General features: G+C 41.2%; 1 protein-coding gene across 4 annotated transcripts in view; it reads left to right on the forward strand.

The window, feature by feature from the left end:
- FGF14 (fibroblast growth factor 14) overlaps positions 1 to 18,037 on the forward strand; it is a 247,702-nt gene that overhangs the window by 4,942 nt on the left and 224,723 nt on the right. The window contains exon 2 of one of the 4 annotated variants that reach the window (XM_075045899.1): positions 9,227 to 9,296. The exons of the other annotated variants lie outside the window; for them this stretch is intronic. Within the exon in view, the coding sequence (XP_074902000.1) occupies positions 9,272 to 9,296 (25 nt within the window). The 5' untranslated portion in view covers positions 9,227 to 9,271. The remainder of the gene's footprint in view (positions 1 to 9,226; positions 9,297 to 18,037) is intronic. 4 annotated transcript variants of the gene reach the window in all.

Genomic DNA, 18,037 nt, shown 5'->3' on the forward strand with positions numbered 1-18,037 from the left:
CTTTTCTTAAGGTTTACCTTATTTAATTTACCTGACTCTCTCCTCCCATCTTCCTTCTACACTCTAAGGTCTCCCATTTCATATTCACACTTTTACCATTTTGTTAACCCTAATAAAATTAGCTGTATGGGTGGTTATATTAAACCCCTCTTTTTTGAGTCTCACTCCTGTTCTCCATGGTCAGAAGTCCGCTTCCTTTGAATGTGTGGTCATCACAGCTCTGCGTCTTTCAACGTAATTTTTCTTTTGGCTTTCATTTCAAGTCAGGAATTCCACTACAAAGATTCATGTATGGTATTTTTTCCATTTAAACTCTGATGTTTGCCTTTACTACATTCTGGTTAAAACTTGTTTTCATCAGCATGCTGTAGAAATATGAATTTTTACCTGTAGTGGGGTTGAATATTCTTCACTCATATCTAGACTTATACCTATTGTAGTAAATTAAATTTAAAAAAAAAAGGAAAGAAAAAGAAAGAGCACATGGGAATGAGAAGACAAAATCTTAGTCTTTGCAAGGTGCCTTCTGAGTTGCTGTTGGCAATGAGGCCAGCAAGCTCCTGGGTGGGCAAGAGACTGAGCCCATCTCTGCTTTAGCCTTCCCAGCAAGCCTGAGCCCATAGCAGCTTACAGCAAACCTGCATGGCATATTGGATTGGGTTGGGTTTTTTTGTTTTTAATATAATGCAGCTCTCCCCCGGGGGTTGCAGCAGTGTCCGCCTCTGCATCTGAGCAGCCAGGCTCTCCGAGTATATGCACATAGTTGCTTTGCAAGGCAATGCTTTATCTCCCTGAATTTCTACTACATGTCACAACTTTGGTAATGAAAGTAACTTTTTCCACTTTCTCTTGGCCTCGGGAAATATTTTACTCCTCTTTCTTAGTGTGTGGTGATCACTATGAAGATATCATTTTGCAGTTATTTTCAAAGATATCTCATAAAAATCCTCTTGGTTTTAGACAGGGAGAAACCTGTAATAAGAGTTGGTAGAAAACCTGATTCATTGCTGTGTTACTGTGCCTAAAGCCACTCTAACTCTGTCCAGCAAAACTGGATTGGACCAATTCCTGGGCAAACTGCTGGAATTAGAGTCATGTGAAACGAGGGTAGTGCAGTGATACATCAGACCTGTTCCCTTTTTAGCTGTTTTCCTCCATCGCTGTTCATATTTGTACTGCTTCTAGAGGTGCCCTTAGTAACTATTCCCATTATGAATGCTATCTTTGTAGGTTTTCTGGTTGCCTACACGAGCCTTTGAACAGCCATCTGGTAAAATGTGCTATGGCTTGTTATTTACATGGCATTTAACTATGCCTCCGTAAGCTTCAGTAATATAATGGAGACCAACACTTTCTACTGAGCAACACACTGAAACCAAGTTGTATAGCATGCTGTATACAACTGTTAAAGAAAAGGAATCGATATTAAACTCTAGGGGAATTTCACTAGAAAATAGGAAAGTTAATTTTTACTTTTGCTTTGTGTGATTCTCGCCTTTATTTTTTTTTCTTTTAAGAAGCACAATCTATCTATCTCAGCAGTTGCCATGGGCAGTATCTTCAACTTTGCACTTTTTACCTTAATCCTCACCCCCTTTCTGCTTTAGATAATTTGTCTTTAGGGACATTCTATTCTGTTTTCTTTACAGCAAGTTACAGGAATAGCAGTGCTGGGAATGGAGTCATATTGACAAGTTCCCCAACATAACATACAAAGGATTAAGGCAAAGCTGTTAATTTTCTCTGCTTCCATTGATGCAGTTTGGAATCATTATGACGCTGGCAAAGGAGACTATTTAACCACATTGTTCTGCTGCTATTTATAAATGGGATCTCATTTAAATTGAGAACACAAAACCTTCTCGGGTGGAAAACTGCCACCTTGTGTATCCGCACGCAGTGCGGTGCAAGGGATCCGATCTGATCACTGTCGATATCACTGCTGCAGTACAGATAGCAATAATGAGAATAGCACTGAGCTGCCCGTAGGGCTCAATTCGGTAACCTTGTCACATCCGAACCTATGCCCTCATCAGTATGTGGAGTTTTACAGAGACTACGTGTTTAAATGGATGCATTTATCAGGAGTCATGAGGCGTCCGATGTTTGGACAGTGGTGTCAGTCAGAGCTGTGGGAGCTCCGAGCTCCCGGGGGGACCTCCTAGCTGCACCCCCGGGCGCAGGGGATGCCTACCCTCTTCTTTCCTCTTCTTTTCTCCAGCCAACCTTCTCTTCCTCCCCCTGGGAAGCAGGCTGGGTGTTTGGACAAGTTGGGGTGGGAGTGTGGGGAGCGCTGGGCGCTCCACGAGCCGGCACTGTAGTTTGGGTGTAATTAATGGGAATTGGCTTTTGCCACCTTGCACGGCTGCCAGCACTGGAAACGTAGGCTAAAAAGTCAGAGCTGCTGCTTTGCTGCAAGTGTACAGAGAGGAAATACTGTTTTTAAGTAGGACTGGGACTATTTGTAGTCCAAATTAGATATTTTGGATATCAACGTAATTAATCCCTCTCAATCCGTCGAAAGTCTCGCTAAGGTGTGTAAGGCTTGGAGTCCTGAATCCAGCTCTGCAATTCCTATTCCAAATTCTTAGAATTTGTTACAAGTAGTGGTCTTCATCCACATAGAGCAGGTGAACCTATTGCATTGACAGTGATTTTTCAAGGTTGTAGTAAAAAGCATCCAACAAATGTCTGTCTGTATTTCTTTTATGTAGCAATCATAGTTGAAACCTTTTATGCATCCAAGCAGTTGCCACTTTTATCTAAACTGAGATAAGGAGGAGTGCATTTATGAAGATTTATGAAAGATCTTTGTCTCACCTGTAATTTCGGTGCGCGAGCAGCACTCAGCACTGTCAGGTTCAAAGCACCTTACATTTGCAAACACTGCTTAATAAAAATTGTATGAAATGGTGATTGCCCTCAATTAAGAGATGGAGGATCAGAAAAACAATGAAGTGATCCAGACATTTTGAGCCACAATTGTTCCATGTGGGAGAAGCTGATTCTCCCAAGTCTTAAGTTAAGTATCATGTATGAAGTAATTAGTATTCAACAGTGATTACGTGAAAAGAGTACTGTCACATAAATCACAATAGTTTGACCACTTTGAATTAACAAATTACTGCCTGCCAACTAAGCAGCACTAACTTACCAGGTAAAAGTTACAAAGATGATTTTTATTACAGTTAGTGTAAGTTTTATTAAAATTATTCTTGGGACATTCAATAAAATAACTACATTTGTATGCAACTTTACTTGATTTATATATACTTGAACTATTAAGCCACCACAAGTTGCCTATACATAAATCTACAATATCAGTTTGTCCTTTTTTCTTTAAATAAATTCTTGTTGTGTGTGAGATTTCAAACTGGCAGAGTCTGCTGTTTTATGTTATTGCAATATGAGTTTTCTACCTTTTGACCGTGGCAGTAGTAAGGATATTGCATTTGTCGGGTATCAGAATGATAAGAACAAAAAAAATGTCATTTCTGTGCTTGGAAGCAGATTTCAGGACACAGGGATGACTATACCAGAAGTATGGATTTTATTATTTGTTTGTTCAAGTTTGAAATGGGATGTAACTACCAATATTGCTAGAAATTACAGACTTGCACTGCTATAATTCACACTGTTGTGGATGCCTGCAGTGGCAGGTACAATGTACACAGTGTATATTCTTGCTCGTCAATTTTTTTATGTGTGCATTTGAAACACACTTGAGCCAACACAGAGAAATCTAAGTTCAAAGTCAGGAAGGAACAAACAATAGCTGATGAAATCTTGCACTACAGGGATCAGTTATAAAACTCCCGTGAGTTCAGTGGAGCCAGGACTTTACCTCTAACTTAAACTTCAGAAAAGATGTACAGAGGATAGATGTAACTTCATCCTTACTAAATATGCTCCAAGGTACCTACTTCACTGGCTGATCATTTATAGAACTGTTAGTTTATTAATCAGAGAGTGATAATAAACTGTGAAGACTTTGAAAGACTTGAAAACTTCTTTTTAACTTTGGAACATGGAAAAAATTTCCTTTGTTTCTGCTCTCCCTTACAGTGTCACACCCCAAATTCGTAGCTCTGCCAGCAGTGCAGCGTTTCAGGCTCTTGAAATACGCCTCTGGCACTGACGGCTGCAGAAGGTCTGCAGATGCTGCTTCCCTTGAACTATTTTTCTTTTTGAACGGGACTTGCCATGGTTTAAGTGGCATGCCATAAAGGTCTAAGCTGGCTTAGCTGCAGGATCTGTCCACACCCCTTCGATTTGATGATGTATGCCCTTTTTTGTACGTAGCTCATTACAAAGTCTCTCTTTCCAAGCACAGATGTGGAGATGAGAATATATGATGCGATGTGATGTTCAGCGCTGCTTGATTCACAGTGCAGGAGGGTCTCCTCAAACAGCAGTCTGCTCACATTTCAATAATTGGAAACAGGACTTTGTCATTCCAAAATGTGACGAACCTCCTCCATGAAAATGCACTGTCGGGACATGGAAGGGTGTTCCTGGCCCTGCCCAGCCTCCCGTGGGGCCTTTCTCGCCTCCTGCCCGTGACCCAGCCTGGGGCCATCGATCTGTCCCCCAGCAATGCTGTAGCAGTCCTACAGAACTCCTCATAAGAGTAAGAGCTTTAATTTGGGGGTTTTGGTCAAGTTCTGGTCAAATTCTTTAGCCTGAGTACCAGCATACTGCATACCAGCTTGAATCCACTACCCAAAATACCTACGACGGCGTCAGCTTTGCCTGAGTTGCTAAGAATTTGGCTCTGAGCTGCTGTACCTTCACTGCCATCCTTGGGAGGTGGCAGCATTTCCACAGTAGATCAACACATGCGAGCGTAAATTTGCAAAAGCGCTTTTGTGGGGTCACCAACAGGCTGCCTGTGCACCCCTCGGAGACTGGCCGCATCCCTGCCGTTGGCTGGTCCAGGAAAGAGGCCAGGGACTAAAAACATAACCCACACGTGCTGAGAGAGCGACGTGACCTTTGAAAAGCAGCGTGCTTAGCCTGATGGGTCGTGTTGGATGAGACCTAGATTTCCTCATCATTCGGATACCCAACGGGCACTGCTTTAGTACCTCCAAGCGCACGGTTATGTTGTGCAGTTATCAAAGGGCTGTATGCGCCATGGGCCTTATTCTGCCCTTCGGAGTAAATGCATTTGATGGCAAAATTACTTGTAAGACAGAGAAAACAGATCACCCCCTTCTGTCTTCAGCATGCCTCCATGTCTAAGCAGCAAAACCAGTTCTGGCTGTTGGCTTCCATCAGTTTTTTATTTCTACTCTTGAGACATTTGATCCTCAGAGTGTATTAGTTTTGTGGCTTGGAGATTGCAGCCAAGTATTCAGTCCTAGTTTCTAAGCATGTAATGTGAAGCACTGCTGTGGGATTTGAGACATAAAAAACCACCCCATACCCGTGAAACTGTAAAAGCAGTGAAAGGGTAGGACAGGGGGAAGAAGATTTTACAGAAGGTGGAAAAAGGGCCACACAGGGACTGCAATTATATGGACAGTACATCTAGGGAACTAGGAAAAAGAAAATAGGTAGGGCAGCTGTAATCAGTGGGAGGAAAAGTAGCTTACCGGCTACTACCCAAACCCATAAAAGAAGGAGGAATGGTGGGCAGCCAGATTTGTTGAAACGGAGGTTAGTCATAGACCCAGAATAGGATGGGGAACCCAGGGGTACAGTGAAATGTAGGGGAGAAAGCACGTGCAAAACTGAATTGCAGTAAAGAGTAATGAGCTTTGTTTTGCAGAGGTGAAATAGTAGCAGGGCTTAATAGTAATGGGGGTGAAACAAAAGTTCCAGAAAATGGAAAGGAAGCTCATCCCTTTTACAGTAAAATTACTAAAACTTCATGTTAAGAGATGGGGTGTGAGCAAAAATGCTGGGTTTCCCTAAGAACAAAAGGGGTCCAGATGGGCGCCAACGTGAGCCAAGCTTGGATGTCCGCTGCTCATCTCACCATTCAGTCAGGCTCCCGTGGGCATGCCTGAATTCCAGTTTAAGTGAAATAGCATCTCAAAAGAGCAGACTTCTACCGAGGACCATCCATTCCAGACAGCCCTAGTAGTGGGATTTATTTCACTGGTTTGAAACTGAAAGGATAGCACCGTAGTTTTCTAAAGCGTGGTGAATCTCCTCCAGTCCATCTGTTCCAAAGTCAGCTGGTGAACCTTGCTTGGTGGTGCTGGGAGCAGGGCAGGCACCCCTGGAGGACAGCTCATTCTATTTATTCTATCCCTACTTTGGAAGGGATGAACTTCCCTTGAGGGGTGTTTTATTTTTCTCCCTGGGTTTAGAAAAGAAGCCTGAAATACTGACACTGTTGAGGGATATGATTCAGGTCCAAACTGAGACATCCAAGAAGATGCCAACGTGTCGGAGCAGGTGCCTGGGCACCTCTTAGACTCATGGAGGTGCAGTGAATGTGCCCAGTGGAGCGGAGAGCACTGTTCAGGTGACCAGCACCAGTCTTTGCTTCGGGTGAGATGACTCCTTCTGTCCTCCTTGAAGGGACCGACTAGATCTCAACTGATTCCAGAGGGACTGCAGGCACCCAAGGTTAGGTGGCTGAATCAAGAACTGCATCCCAGCATAGATGCCTAACTTCTAAATTACTGAAGCCAAGTGAAGGGAATTCAGGCCAAGAAGAACAATAAAAGCCTGTCTTTTTCTTTAATCCTAGCTCAGGATTTTGTTCCTCAAAGATTTAGGTCCCGTCATTTCTCTGCTTTTACTATAACGTTTGCCTTCACCGTTTCTCTGCACTTCTATTCAATTAAAAGTGTGCCTATAGCTACAAAAGGAAAAAATAGTAACAGAACAAGGTCTGTATTTTCAGATGTTGAGGTGAAAACATGAATTACCTTAAAATAGTCAGACATTCTTTTACATATTCATTTTTAATTTTTCCACAGACTCGCAACTTGTCAATCTTTACTCAGAATACATCTTCCCTTGAATGGTTTGCCTAGATACTCTGCTAAAGGGGAAGGTTTTTCCCTCTTTCCCCCTGAGCATACATTCTGAAAACCAAATGAATGATAAAGGCAATTGGCAGCCTTTTCCCCCCTGCTTAAAAATTGACTTATTACTTGAATTTGGAGCTTGGTCTGAGAATTGGGCCCTATTCCTGCAAAAGATGTATGTGTGTTCTCTACATTTAATGACATGAATAGTTCCACTGAGATCTGAGAGTGTATTACAGCATAAAAATTAAAGAGCTATAAATCTGTGCAAGATGAGGCTGTTGCAAGAAAAAATTAACTAAATGCTTACCGTGGATCAAAAGAGGCAGAAGTTAGCGTGCTAAATTTGTAAGATCTGTCTGATATATCGATGCTCTTACATTAAGGAATTTAATTTGTTTGAATTAGTGAACCATCATATTCTATCATTTGACTAATATAAATAATTTGGAATTTTTTTCCTCCTTTCTTTTAAGAAATCCATTTGTCAGTAACCCAGCCTTTAAGAAATGAAGGTGAATGAGCAGCGCTGCTTTGAAAAAAGTTATAATTTATTAGGCATTCAGTTACTTTGGTCAAGTTCCCACACAGATAAAATGCATTTGTGTGTGTACACAATTATTTTTTAAAAAGCCTGAGAAATCTCCTTGCTTACCCATGCATCAGTGCTTCTATTCCCAGTTTGATTTTATTTCTGCTTGGGTCTTGGTAGGAAACTCTGAAATTACCAAACTTTTTATGAGACTGCTGTCAGGTTAAATTTATATTTGAAAAGTTTGCTGGGTTTTGTTGGATTTTTTAATTTTATTTTTATGCTCATTAGGAGCACTAGCTCTACTGGATGTCAGAAGCATTATTTGTAAAAGCTGTTAAAATGCTCAGACACGTACAATATTTGAAGTGTTGTGTATCCCACAGTTTCCCTTCTGAAAATGTACTATAACACAAACAGAATGGCTTATTTTTTCATGGTGGTATACTACCTTTGGAGCTTTTCTTCAGTCTGTATACTATTATTTACAAGTATTTTAATTCATCTTTTTCTAGCTTAACACTTTGGGGCTTTGAAGGATTTTTTTTTTCCCCTGAAAACATTCACGGACAGGTAACAACCAAGAAAGAGTTCCTCTGTGACTTTGTCTACAGATACCTGTCAACATCTCACGCCAGGCAGAGAGCTGGTAGATGCAGGTAACAGAATGGAGGAAAGAAAACTCTCTGCAGAGCTTTACTACCTGTGCGTTCTGTCCGGGGATGCTACCGCAGGGATAACCACTGCCTGCTTTTGCAGGCACTGCTGCTTCCGTACAACTGTCGGTACATGCATTTATCATGCTTCTACGTTGTCTCTAAGCAAGCAGCATGCCTTCTGGTTGCATTGTAACGTCAGTTTGCTAGAGAAATTTTTGGCCTTTAATTCTTCTTCTTCATTTTCTTCCACTCAGTTAACAGTAGGCTTTTATTTTCTTGATCTGATGTAGAGAAAAATCAAATTTCAAGCTCTTCAGAGGTGAAACACTCAGAGAGACTTGATTCTTCCTTTGAATTGTTATCACTAACAAAAAAAAAAAAAAAATAATGTGGGTGGTTGTTGAATCTTTACCATGGAAGATTTTTCCCTTGGAAATTCTTGTCAACAGAAATTGGCTGAGAAATATGAAGCCACACAAGCAGTTAAATGTTCATTTTTTATTTGCATCCCTGGTTCAATGCTTTGCTATAACGTAATGTTTAATAGGAGGTGCATACTTTATGGTGTAGAGAAGCATACTCAGGTGTCTCATATCACTGAAAGCTCATCTGTCTGTTTTTACATGATCCTAACACACAAATACACCAAAGGCTGCATTTATGGTAGCATACTTAGAGACAGGTTTTAGCTTTAGTTTTAATTTAGAAAGTCTGTCATTGGTCAACAAGTTGTTGCCTTAGATAAGCAAGAGAACAAACGATTTTCCCTGTGAAAGCAGCACGTGCTAAGAAGTTGTAATCGTGTTTTCCTCCTGGGCATTTAAAAACTTGTTAGATGGCCTTTTACTCAGTACGAGGACTCAGAGCCTTCCCTCAGGTTTTAATGGGGAGATGCCACACTCGGGTCTAACCACCTCCTTTCCAACCTTCCAGCGCCTTGTTTCAGCTTTTACCTTCACAATAAAATTAGTCATCAATCCCTTGGATAATATATTGGAACTTGAGGTAAATGGCAATTGTCCCTCGGTAGTTTTCTTCCTTTTCAGCCTCTCTTTTGTGACTCCTGGAGCTCTGGAGGAAGATGCAAGCCCATGGGGCTGGCAGACTACTGCAGCTGTAAGTACCAATAAGGACGCCTGTGTTCCCCTTTCCAGTTAGTCATCCTTGGAGACGTGTCTTTTTTAGCGAAAAGGAGGGGATGAGCAGGTAGAGGGAGCCTATAAATATTCTTGAATAGCTGCGGTACTGAAGAATTGGAGTTCTTCAGTAATTTGTCAAAACACACCGAACGAAGCAAGTGGTGAGATCATACTTTTTTGCTGTAGCAATGACTTATTTGCTGGGGGAATGAAGCTGGGTGGCTTTAGAAAGAATCAAGTCTCCCCACCTCCTGTATTATTAGATATATATTAAATTAAGAAAAGCTGATTTTAACCAGTTGTATCTTGGCTGTAGCGAAACAGCTGTTAGCTGTGCTGGCGAAATACAGCTTCCACAAGCCATTTGGTTTACCAGTACCTGTAATTTAAGGGGTACTTTCCTCCCCTCCCTTTTTTTTTTTTCCCTGTGTGTAACATTTTCAGTCTTTTTCATTTCAGTGCCGCTGAATACACTAATAACTTTTAGAAAGATATGGTAGCTTCTTTGATACTCTATTGCACGGATTCTGAGATGACTGCCTTTTCCCTCCAGCTGCGATGGGTTTTATTAAGCTTCTTTATGAAGAGGGGATGCTGCAGCATTAAGCACAGATGATTCCCCCTTCTCTGCTGTCCTGCGGGATAGCTCATTCCCTTGATCAGCCAAATCTGAGGGAGAAAAAGGCTTGGTTCCTCCTCGCTGTGCATACTGATTGTTTCTCAACACAATGCTCGTCAAAACTCCCTCCATTCAACCACTTTTCTAACCCCAGCACCACTGAAGAGGTTTCACCTGCAGTAGGGCAACTGATATCACCTGTTCCCAGATCCTGTTGATTGAATGATGATCTGGTATCCCAGGATTGCAGCTTCGGGTCCTTTAGCTGTCTGTCCTAATACAATGTTGTTGGTAAGATGCTGGTTAACTACTGCTGTTGAAATAGTATTTGGCTACAGGAATACGTTCCCTCAGTCATTTGTTAGTGGGAACGCTGCTGCACTCACGTTGAACCTAATAACTGTTATCACACAAAATGTGTGCAGCAAACGACAGGCTTTTTAAAATTCTTCCTCCAGTTTGACAAACGCTTAGTAAGTAATTCTAAAAGAAAAAAAAATCTGTGTAAATATATTTAAAAGTGTATCTTGCTAGCTTAACTGTGAGTATTGTTTGACCATTGCACTAATGAGACAATATAAGCAGTAAGGGAAGTAATGTTACTATTAAATAATGAAACTGCAGAATTTGAAAAACACCATTCTTTTTCTTGACAGAAATTCCACTAGATTTGGTACTTAACTTTTTTCCCTGCTGCTGGTTTGCAGACTTTGTGTTTGAGACTGTTGGGATAGAGAAGGAAAGCAGGGTCTGGTTTGAATGGGTCTTCTGATAGGTCTTGCTGTTGCTAATTCAGTCCTTACGCAGTGTGTGGTGATTCTAGACTGCTTTTATTAACTTGATATTGGCTGAAATTTGGTCTTTAAAGAGAATCATTAGAAGAACAATGTTTTGATTTGGAATGAAAGCTAACTCCTCCTGGAAATGGAGGGTTGTGAGGTTTTCAGCCTTCCTCAGTGTTTCACCAGCAAGTCTGTTGAATGGTCATAACTCCTTCATGAAGTCTTGAAACAGCTGATGTAGAATTGGTTTAGATCTCTGTTTTCATTTAATGCCTGTACTCTAGTCTGTGTTTAAAAAACAAACAAACTTATCGAGCCATGTATTGTTTTCTTTCTTTGTGAGAAATGAGCATATTTGTATTATTGACACAGATAACTTGCTATCAAAATAATCTAGCAGTTTCACAGAATTGGCAGGGGGAGTTTTGGAAGGGTGAGAGTTTGGGATTGAAACCGTTAACTTCCTAACACGTACAGCTTTATACCAGAATTGCGCTTTTCAGGGTTTTTTGTTGCGTGCATGCGTACATAGTTTTAAGTAACGTGACATGTTAAATCTGTAGTTTCTGTCTGCTGGCAGTTAGTGTTAAAATTCAGACTGGAGGCAGTGCCCTCATCTCGGGCACCACGTCAGAGGAGTTCAGCGATCTCGCAGGACTAGCACCAGCAACCTGTTCCCAGGGACTCTTGTAATTCGTTACAGCTCAATAAATCTCTGCGTGCGAAGTGCAATCTGTGCTGTAAATCCAGCCGTGTAATCAGCTAACTCTTGCAGTCAGAGCAAAGGACGGTACTGGGCTTTGCTGGGTGTCTGTGCGTGCGGGGTCGGTGGGGTCTTCCCTCGCTCTTTCTCGGTGGGTGAGTTTTGGTCTCTGCCCCACAGCCTCTTGGTTCCTGCCATCCACCTGGGTAAAGGCTACAGATCCCGTAAGCAAGGGAATTAATTCAGTCAAATCTTTTTTGTCCCTATTAATAATGAAGTTGCCAAGAATTCTAACTGGGGAAAAAATTAAAATGTATAAAGTGAAACTCTTTTAGGTGAAGACCTAGGTGAAATTGTTATTAGCGCTTCCCACATCAATATACCGTGAATTCTTTAGTCTGCTGCCTTCTGGAATGCTATTGAAAATACTTTAAGAAAATTAACTATTGCAAAGTATAATACTGCTTGAATTTAACTACCTTTAATGAACAAATATTTTACCCTGTGAGAACTGGGCCTACTATGAACACACCTAAAAGGAATATACACAGAAGACCGAACTCTGAGGATTAACATTGTTCATATGACAGAATTTGCCTTTCCGGTAGTAAATAATGAACGTGTCTGAAGGTAACTTAGAAGAATTGGTAAAACTGTGTTATCTTCAGACTCAGAAAAGCCTTATACTTACAATACCCAATGGAAGTGTAATCTTCTTCCTATTAAGATCTCACTGTCATTGTGCCTGAAATGTTCCTTTCTCTAGAGACACTGTTGTAGGCATAAAGCTTTCACGCTGCCAGGGGATGGTATCTCTCCCCAAACCCAGAGCTTTCTGTTCAAAGGGATGTTGCTAATGCTTTGAACGCGTAACTTTGCATCTCCTGTGAAAACGGATTTAAAAGACAATGAAAGCCATTTAGAGCCATAGAGGAGGCGTTTCCCTTTTTCTTGTTCTGCTGTTGGGCTGGACCCAGAAGTGAAAGAAACTAGTTAGCTCCTGAGTAGAGTGAAAAGCAAGTGAAGCAAACTGTATGAAACAAATTCATGTTTTAGAACTTAGCTTTCCTAAGGAAAGGTGAGGAAGGTCAGTGAGGAATTAAAAAAAATAATTCATGTCAGAGTATCACAAAATGCAATGAAAGGTAAAATGCTTTGGAAGAAGTGTTTTCCTAAGATCTGTTGTTAGAGTGAAGACCTGCTTTTTTATCTAGGAGGGAAGAACTAACCAATTTGCATTGTCTGTGCTCAGCAAGACTCAATAATAAGACCAGAGTGTGGACTTATTTCCTAATTATACTGATAGAAAACTGAAATTCTTCTGTGACCCATGTGAAGAAAATTGGGCCTTGGGATCTTACAGCATAGTGTCCTTGCAAATATAGACACAAATTCGCAATTAGCACGGAGGATCTTCAACAAAAATAGTGAAGACCCCTATTTAAACTCAAGATGGATGCCCAGCTGAGTGCCAAAGTAAATATTTCTTCTGCGAAACAGTATTTGAGATTTAAATGAGTAACAGCTTCACACATGTAAGTTAGAGACAGAGGTTTCTTTCAGAAGACTGTTGCAATACAAACAGCATATGGCTTGTGCCCTTTGTCACCCTGTTCTGGAAATGACTGCTTGACACTGACAGTTACAGAGACGCAGGGACATAAGGTCTCTCAGTCTGTCACCTTGTGTTAAATCAAGGTTCCAGTCGCTCTACAAACGTAAGCTTTCCTGTTTGGGGAAGTGTAAGTGAAAATTAGCTTTATTGTGAGTGAACATTTCTGGAATCTTTAGATATTTGAGGCAATAATTAAGTGAAGATTGTAGTATGAAATTTATTTGTTGGCATTAATTATTGAGGCAGAGGACATTCAAGTACTTTTGTTTCCAGGATCATTCTTGTAGCGCAGATGGCTGGTTCAAAATTTGTGAAAAACTTTAGATTACATTGGCTTTTGTCTGTTTGTGCAGCATCTCTTGAAACAATGTCAGAATATTTTTCATATGAATTTCATGTTTAATAGCTTTTATAGCCAAAACTCCTCCTCAGTTATTTTCTGTACGAAGCATAGTGTTCTGACCTAGCTCCTTCACGAACAACCCTGTGTTTAGCAATCAATGATGTGATTTTTTAAGTGTATACTTAGGAAGGCAATAGTATTGCATAGTTTTACAGGAAAAATCAGTACTAACAAGAACTGAACTGAGAAGATGTTAGAGGCAACTAATGCTGGAAATGGTTTTGCTTACTTTATTGGTCTTTGAATTCATGCTGAAACTCAAAACCAGATTGAACTGCTTGAAATTCTTCAGGATATGGGATTTCTCTGTGCGTGTAAAAATATGTATCCGAGAACTTCAGGAACAGACACTCTATTATCAACCACTTTTGTAACAGAGATGTGAGAAAGAAAAACAAAGCCAAAAAAACCCGAAACGGGTGATGTTGCATTTTCCAGACTTTTTGTGAGTGAACCACCTGCTTAGGAAAAAAAATCTCAGTAATGGTCACTCAGTAATACGCTAATGAGCAAACCCAGCTTCTTGTGGTAACTGCTTGTTTTTCCAGGCTAAGATACATTTTGACCAAAATAACCCCTAAGATTTTTAAAAAAAAACAAACAACTTTGCACTTTTCAGTAGATATAAAGGCAAACTTGAAAGAGCCAACGTAACAGAGGTAGGAGAGTCAATTGCTAAGCAATACCTGTTTGTTTCCTCCTTCATCCTGTGGCCATTTTTGAATCTGTTCTATCCAAATCTTAGCATGAACAATGTAAGATGGTGGGGAGGCTCATGGCATTCCCCACTGAGGTATCTGTCCAATGGTAATGAAAAGGGTTTAGAATGTATTAAGTCTAAACCGTGGGATGTTTGTGAAGACGTGACTCGCTGAAATGACAGCTGTGAGGCAGGCTGAGGAGGATGCACAAGGGTCATTTTATTATACCTGCGAGGCGGGTAGCAAGCATCAGCACTTAAATTCAAGGGTAGGGTTAAACCCAAGGGGGGAGAGTGAGGGGAGAACTGCTTTCCTTCTCCCAGTGTAAAAAAACAGGCAACTTGACCTAAGGCCACTTCTTCATGCCCACCGCCGTGGCAGAGCCAGCTGCTCCGGCAAGCGAGGCAGGCAGGAGCAAGAGCTTTTTCCCAGCTGTTCTCCTTGGAAGTCGAGCATCTTCGGCATGACCTTGGCTTATGGTGCAACTTCCCAGATTTGTCTTTGTTGTCGTTTTAACTGTGCGTATCGAAGCCAAAATGATGCCCTTCCTTATAGTAGGGTGGTGTTTTGGTGTAGGTTTTTTTTAATAAATATTTCTTTTTTATTGTTTATGATTTTAGGCTTTCTGAAATCCTTCAAAGGCGCTATTTCAGTGTAGTCAGTCTAAATTTAAACCAGTGCTTCTCTGGTGAGACATAACACATATGAAAACATTGCAGCTTTCTTAAGTTTTTTTGTTTGTTTGTTTTTTTGTAGTAGACAACGGGTTTTCTCCTCTGCCCCTCAGATGTTCATTTTTTCTGTTTGGTTGGGTTTTCCTTATAAAAGGAGGGGAAGAAACAACCTGCTGAGCATATGTTGGAGAACCTCTGCCAGGTGCATGAAATAGTCAAGACTGAGAATAGGGGCAAAAGAAGAAATCCTTTTAACTATTGCAACTGTTATAACTATTTTTAAAGAGAGTTCTCACAGTGTGTGACTACAGGCTTCTGCTTGAACATCTCAACCCCTCACTAGTGCTGGTTATAAGGCAGTTTGGAAGGAGACGCGGAAGGGTGGCAAAGTTTTCCCCTTGTTTCATGGCCTGGAACATGTGTTGGGCTGGGTGATATGAGAAAATCCACTCTTTAGGTTCTGATTTTTCATTTTCCTAAATATTTTTCTTGCATTTATGCTCGTTCTTTTTGTACTGTAGCTCCATTGCCATACCCAATGAAAGATAAAAATTGCTCGGTTTATATGATGACTGTTTCTTGTAAACTGTAGTGGTAGTTTTAGGGAACAGGACCCAGAAGTCAGTCTTTGGGGTATGGCCAGCTGTTGGGCAGTTGCATCAGGGTCTTGCTCTGACAGTGCCGCCTGCGCAGAAACTGGGCTTCAGGAGAGACTGGCTGGACAGGGCAGCCCGGTCCCAGCCTCTGACCCTGGTCTATGGAGCGCACTGAGGCCAACACCAACCCTGCAGGAAAAATAGGTGAATTCTGGAGTTCACCTAGGGATCAGTTACTGCCGCCTTTTATAGATGGGGAAATAACATGCCCTGCCCTGCCTCCAGCTTGTTTCTTGGAATGACGAGTTGTGGGCACTCCTTGGCACACCAAAATCAGGGCTGCAGATTCCAAGCGGGTCAGCAGTCGAAGCTCCGAGGAAGATGAGCTCGCATCTCTTGTTAATTGTTTTTCCTGCTGCCTGGCTTTTGATGACTTGCCACTTGGAGCATGCTTGCTCTGTGTCTAGTCTGAATTTTCTATTCTGCTCTTTGACCAAGATTTAAAAAATTAGATGTTATTTAGATGTTGCCATTTAGACATGCCTAATTTAAGACAGCTAATTCCTTCACTGGATTATTTTTTAAGTCCTTTTATGGATTCAGGCCCAGACATTTTAAGTTTTGGACTTCTGATGTTTGGCGTTAGAATACTCTCAGTCACTCTGTAGATTTAGTAGCAGTAAGTTATCTTGAGAGGTTTATGGGAGAGCAAGAAATTGAGTCTGCATCCAAGGCTAGGACTTTAATCAAGGACTCCTTTCTGTGGCATATGTTTTTCTAAGTTGCTCTGCTTGTTTGACTGATGGGTGTCAGCACATTGCCTTGCAATTAAGCATGATTCCTACTGTCGTGTTTCTGAAACTAGGATTGAATGGCTGTACAGCCAAGTTAGTTCCATCAGTAGTCTGACTATTAGCATAAACTAAAAATCAATACAGTTACATGGCAGTTTTTATGTACAAGATGATCCAGTTTATTTTCATGCTTTTAATGATCAACCAGTGCCCTACTGAAGTTGTTTTCAGGTCTGTTGGGGTGAGGTTTCTTTTTACAGCTGTTGTTTTTACAGCATTCTTGGCATTTTGTCATTTGAGTATTATTTGTGACTGATGGTGTCTGGTAGACTCTCCTGACTAACCCAGTTCCTTGCAGATTTGGCTGTTGTAATATACTGCCTTGTTTTGGAAGGAGGAAATATTAAATCATTATGGAAAGATCCTAAATAATTTCTAACTTATAGACATTATTTCTTTTTATGGTAGCTAGTGAAGGATGGCCACTTATTTCTAACTAAATAAGAAAACAAAATGCATGGTTTAGCCATGTAAACTTGGGGCAACTTTTATAGACTAGTTGCATCTTTATTAGCTAATGATTGGCTTTGAGAGATGCAAAGAACAGTGAATATTATGAAGACTCTTACTGCTAAACTGATCTTTAACTTGTTGCAGTACATCAATTTAGGGAGGCGTATAATATGCTGAACTTTCTGAAACCTCAACAGTTATGACTGGGAAAACACATTAAAGTGGATTTTACAGCACTTTTCTACAGATCCAAAATTTCTAACAGAAGAATTTAAATATTTTGAAGTAAAATTATGAACGAATACAAGTCGGGACAAAGTAACGTATGCTGAAAAGATCTCAGGCTCACAGAACGGCTGAGGTTGGACAGGACCTCAGGAGCTCATCTAGTCCAATGCCCTTGCCTAAAGCAAGGCCGCCTAGGCCAGGTTGTCCAGGACTGTATCCAGTCAAGTTTTGAATATCTCCACAGCCTACATGGGTAACCTCTTCCTGTGTTTGACCACCCTCACAGTAAAAAAAAGAAATTTCATATGGTTAAACAGAATTCCCCGCATTTCTCTTTGTGCCCATTGCCTCTTGTCCTGTCACTGCGCACCACTGGGAAGAGTCTGGTTCCATCTTCTTTACTCCCGCATCAGGTATTTGTAGCCATTGGTAAGATCCCCCTGAGCCTTCCCTTCTCCAGACTGAACAGTCCCAGCTCTCTCAGCCTCTCCTTACATGACAGATGCTCCAGCCCCTTCTTCATCTTCATGGGCACTTGCTGGATTGGCTCCAGTATGTCCACGTTTCTCTTGTACTGGGGACCCCAAAACTGGACCCAGCTCCCCAGGTGTGTCTCACCATTGCTGATCAGAGGGGAAGGGTCACCTCCCTCGACCTGCTGGTGTCACTCTGCCCTATGCAGCCCGAGAGGTTGTTGGTGGTCTTTGCCATGAGGGTGCATTGCTGGCTCGGGGTCAACTTGGTGTTCCCCAGGACCCCCACGTCCTCCTCCGCCAAGTTGCTTTCCAGCCAGTCAGCCCCCAGCCGGTACCGGTGCATGGGCCAGGTCATATGGTCTGGTAAAAATAAACATGTATCCAGAGATTAAATGTAGCTATATATGTTATTCATATTTACTTCTAATAATAGTTTATGCAGTAAGAAAATGGTCAGCAAAATTTCTGTAGGGAAAAAGGATAAATTTGGAAAGGCCTCTTGAACTTAAAGTTGTGGTTCCTGCAGATAAGTGTATATAGGACACAAATAACAGGACAGAGGGTTTGGAGTTTGGGGGTTTAATAGTAAGAGGTACTGTGTAGGCTTTTTTTCT

This window comes from Buteo buteo, chromosome 14 (assembly GCF_964188355.1).
Source record: "Buteo buteo chromosome 14, bButBut1.hap1.1, whole genome shotgun sequence".
Taxonomy (NCBI): Eukaryota; Metazoa; Chordata; class Aves; order Accipitriformes; family Accipitridae; genus Buteo; species Buteo buteo.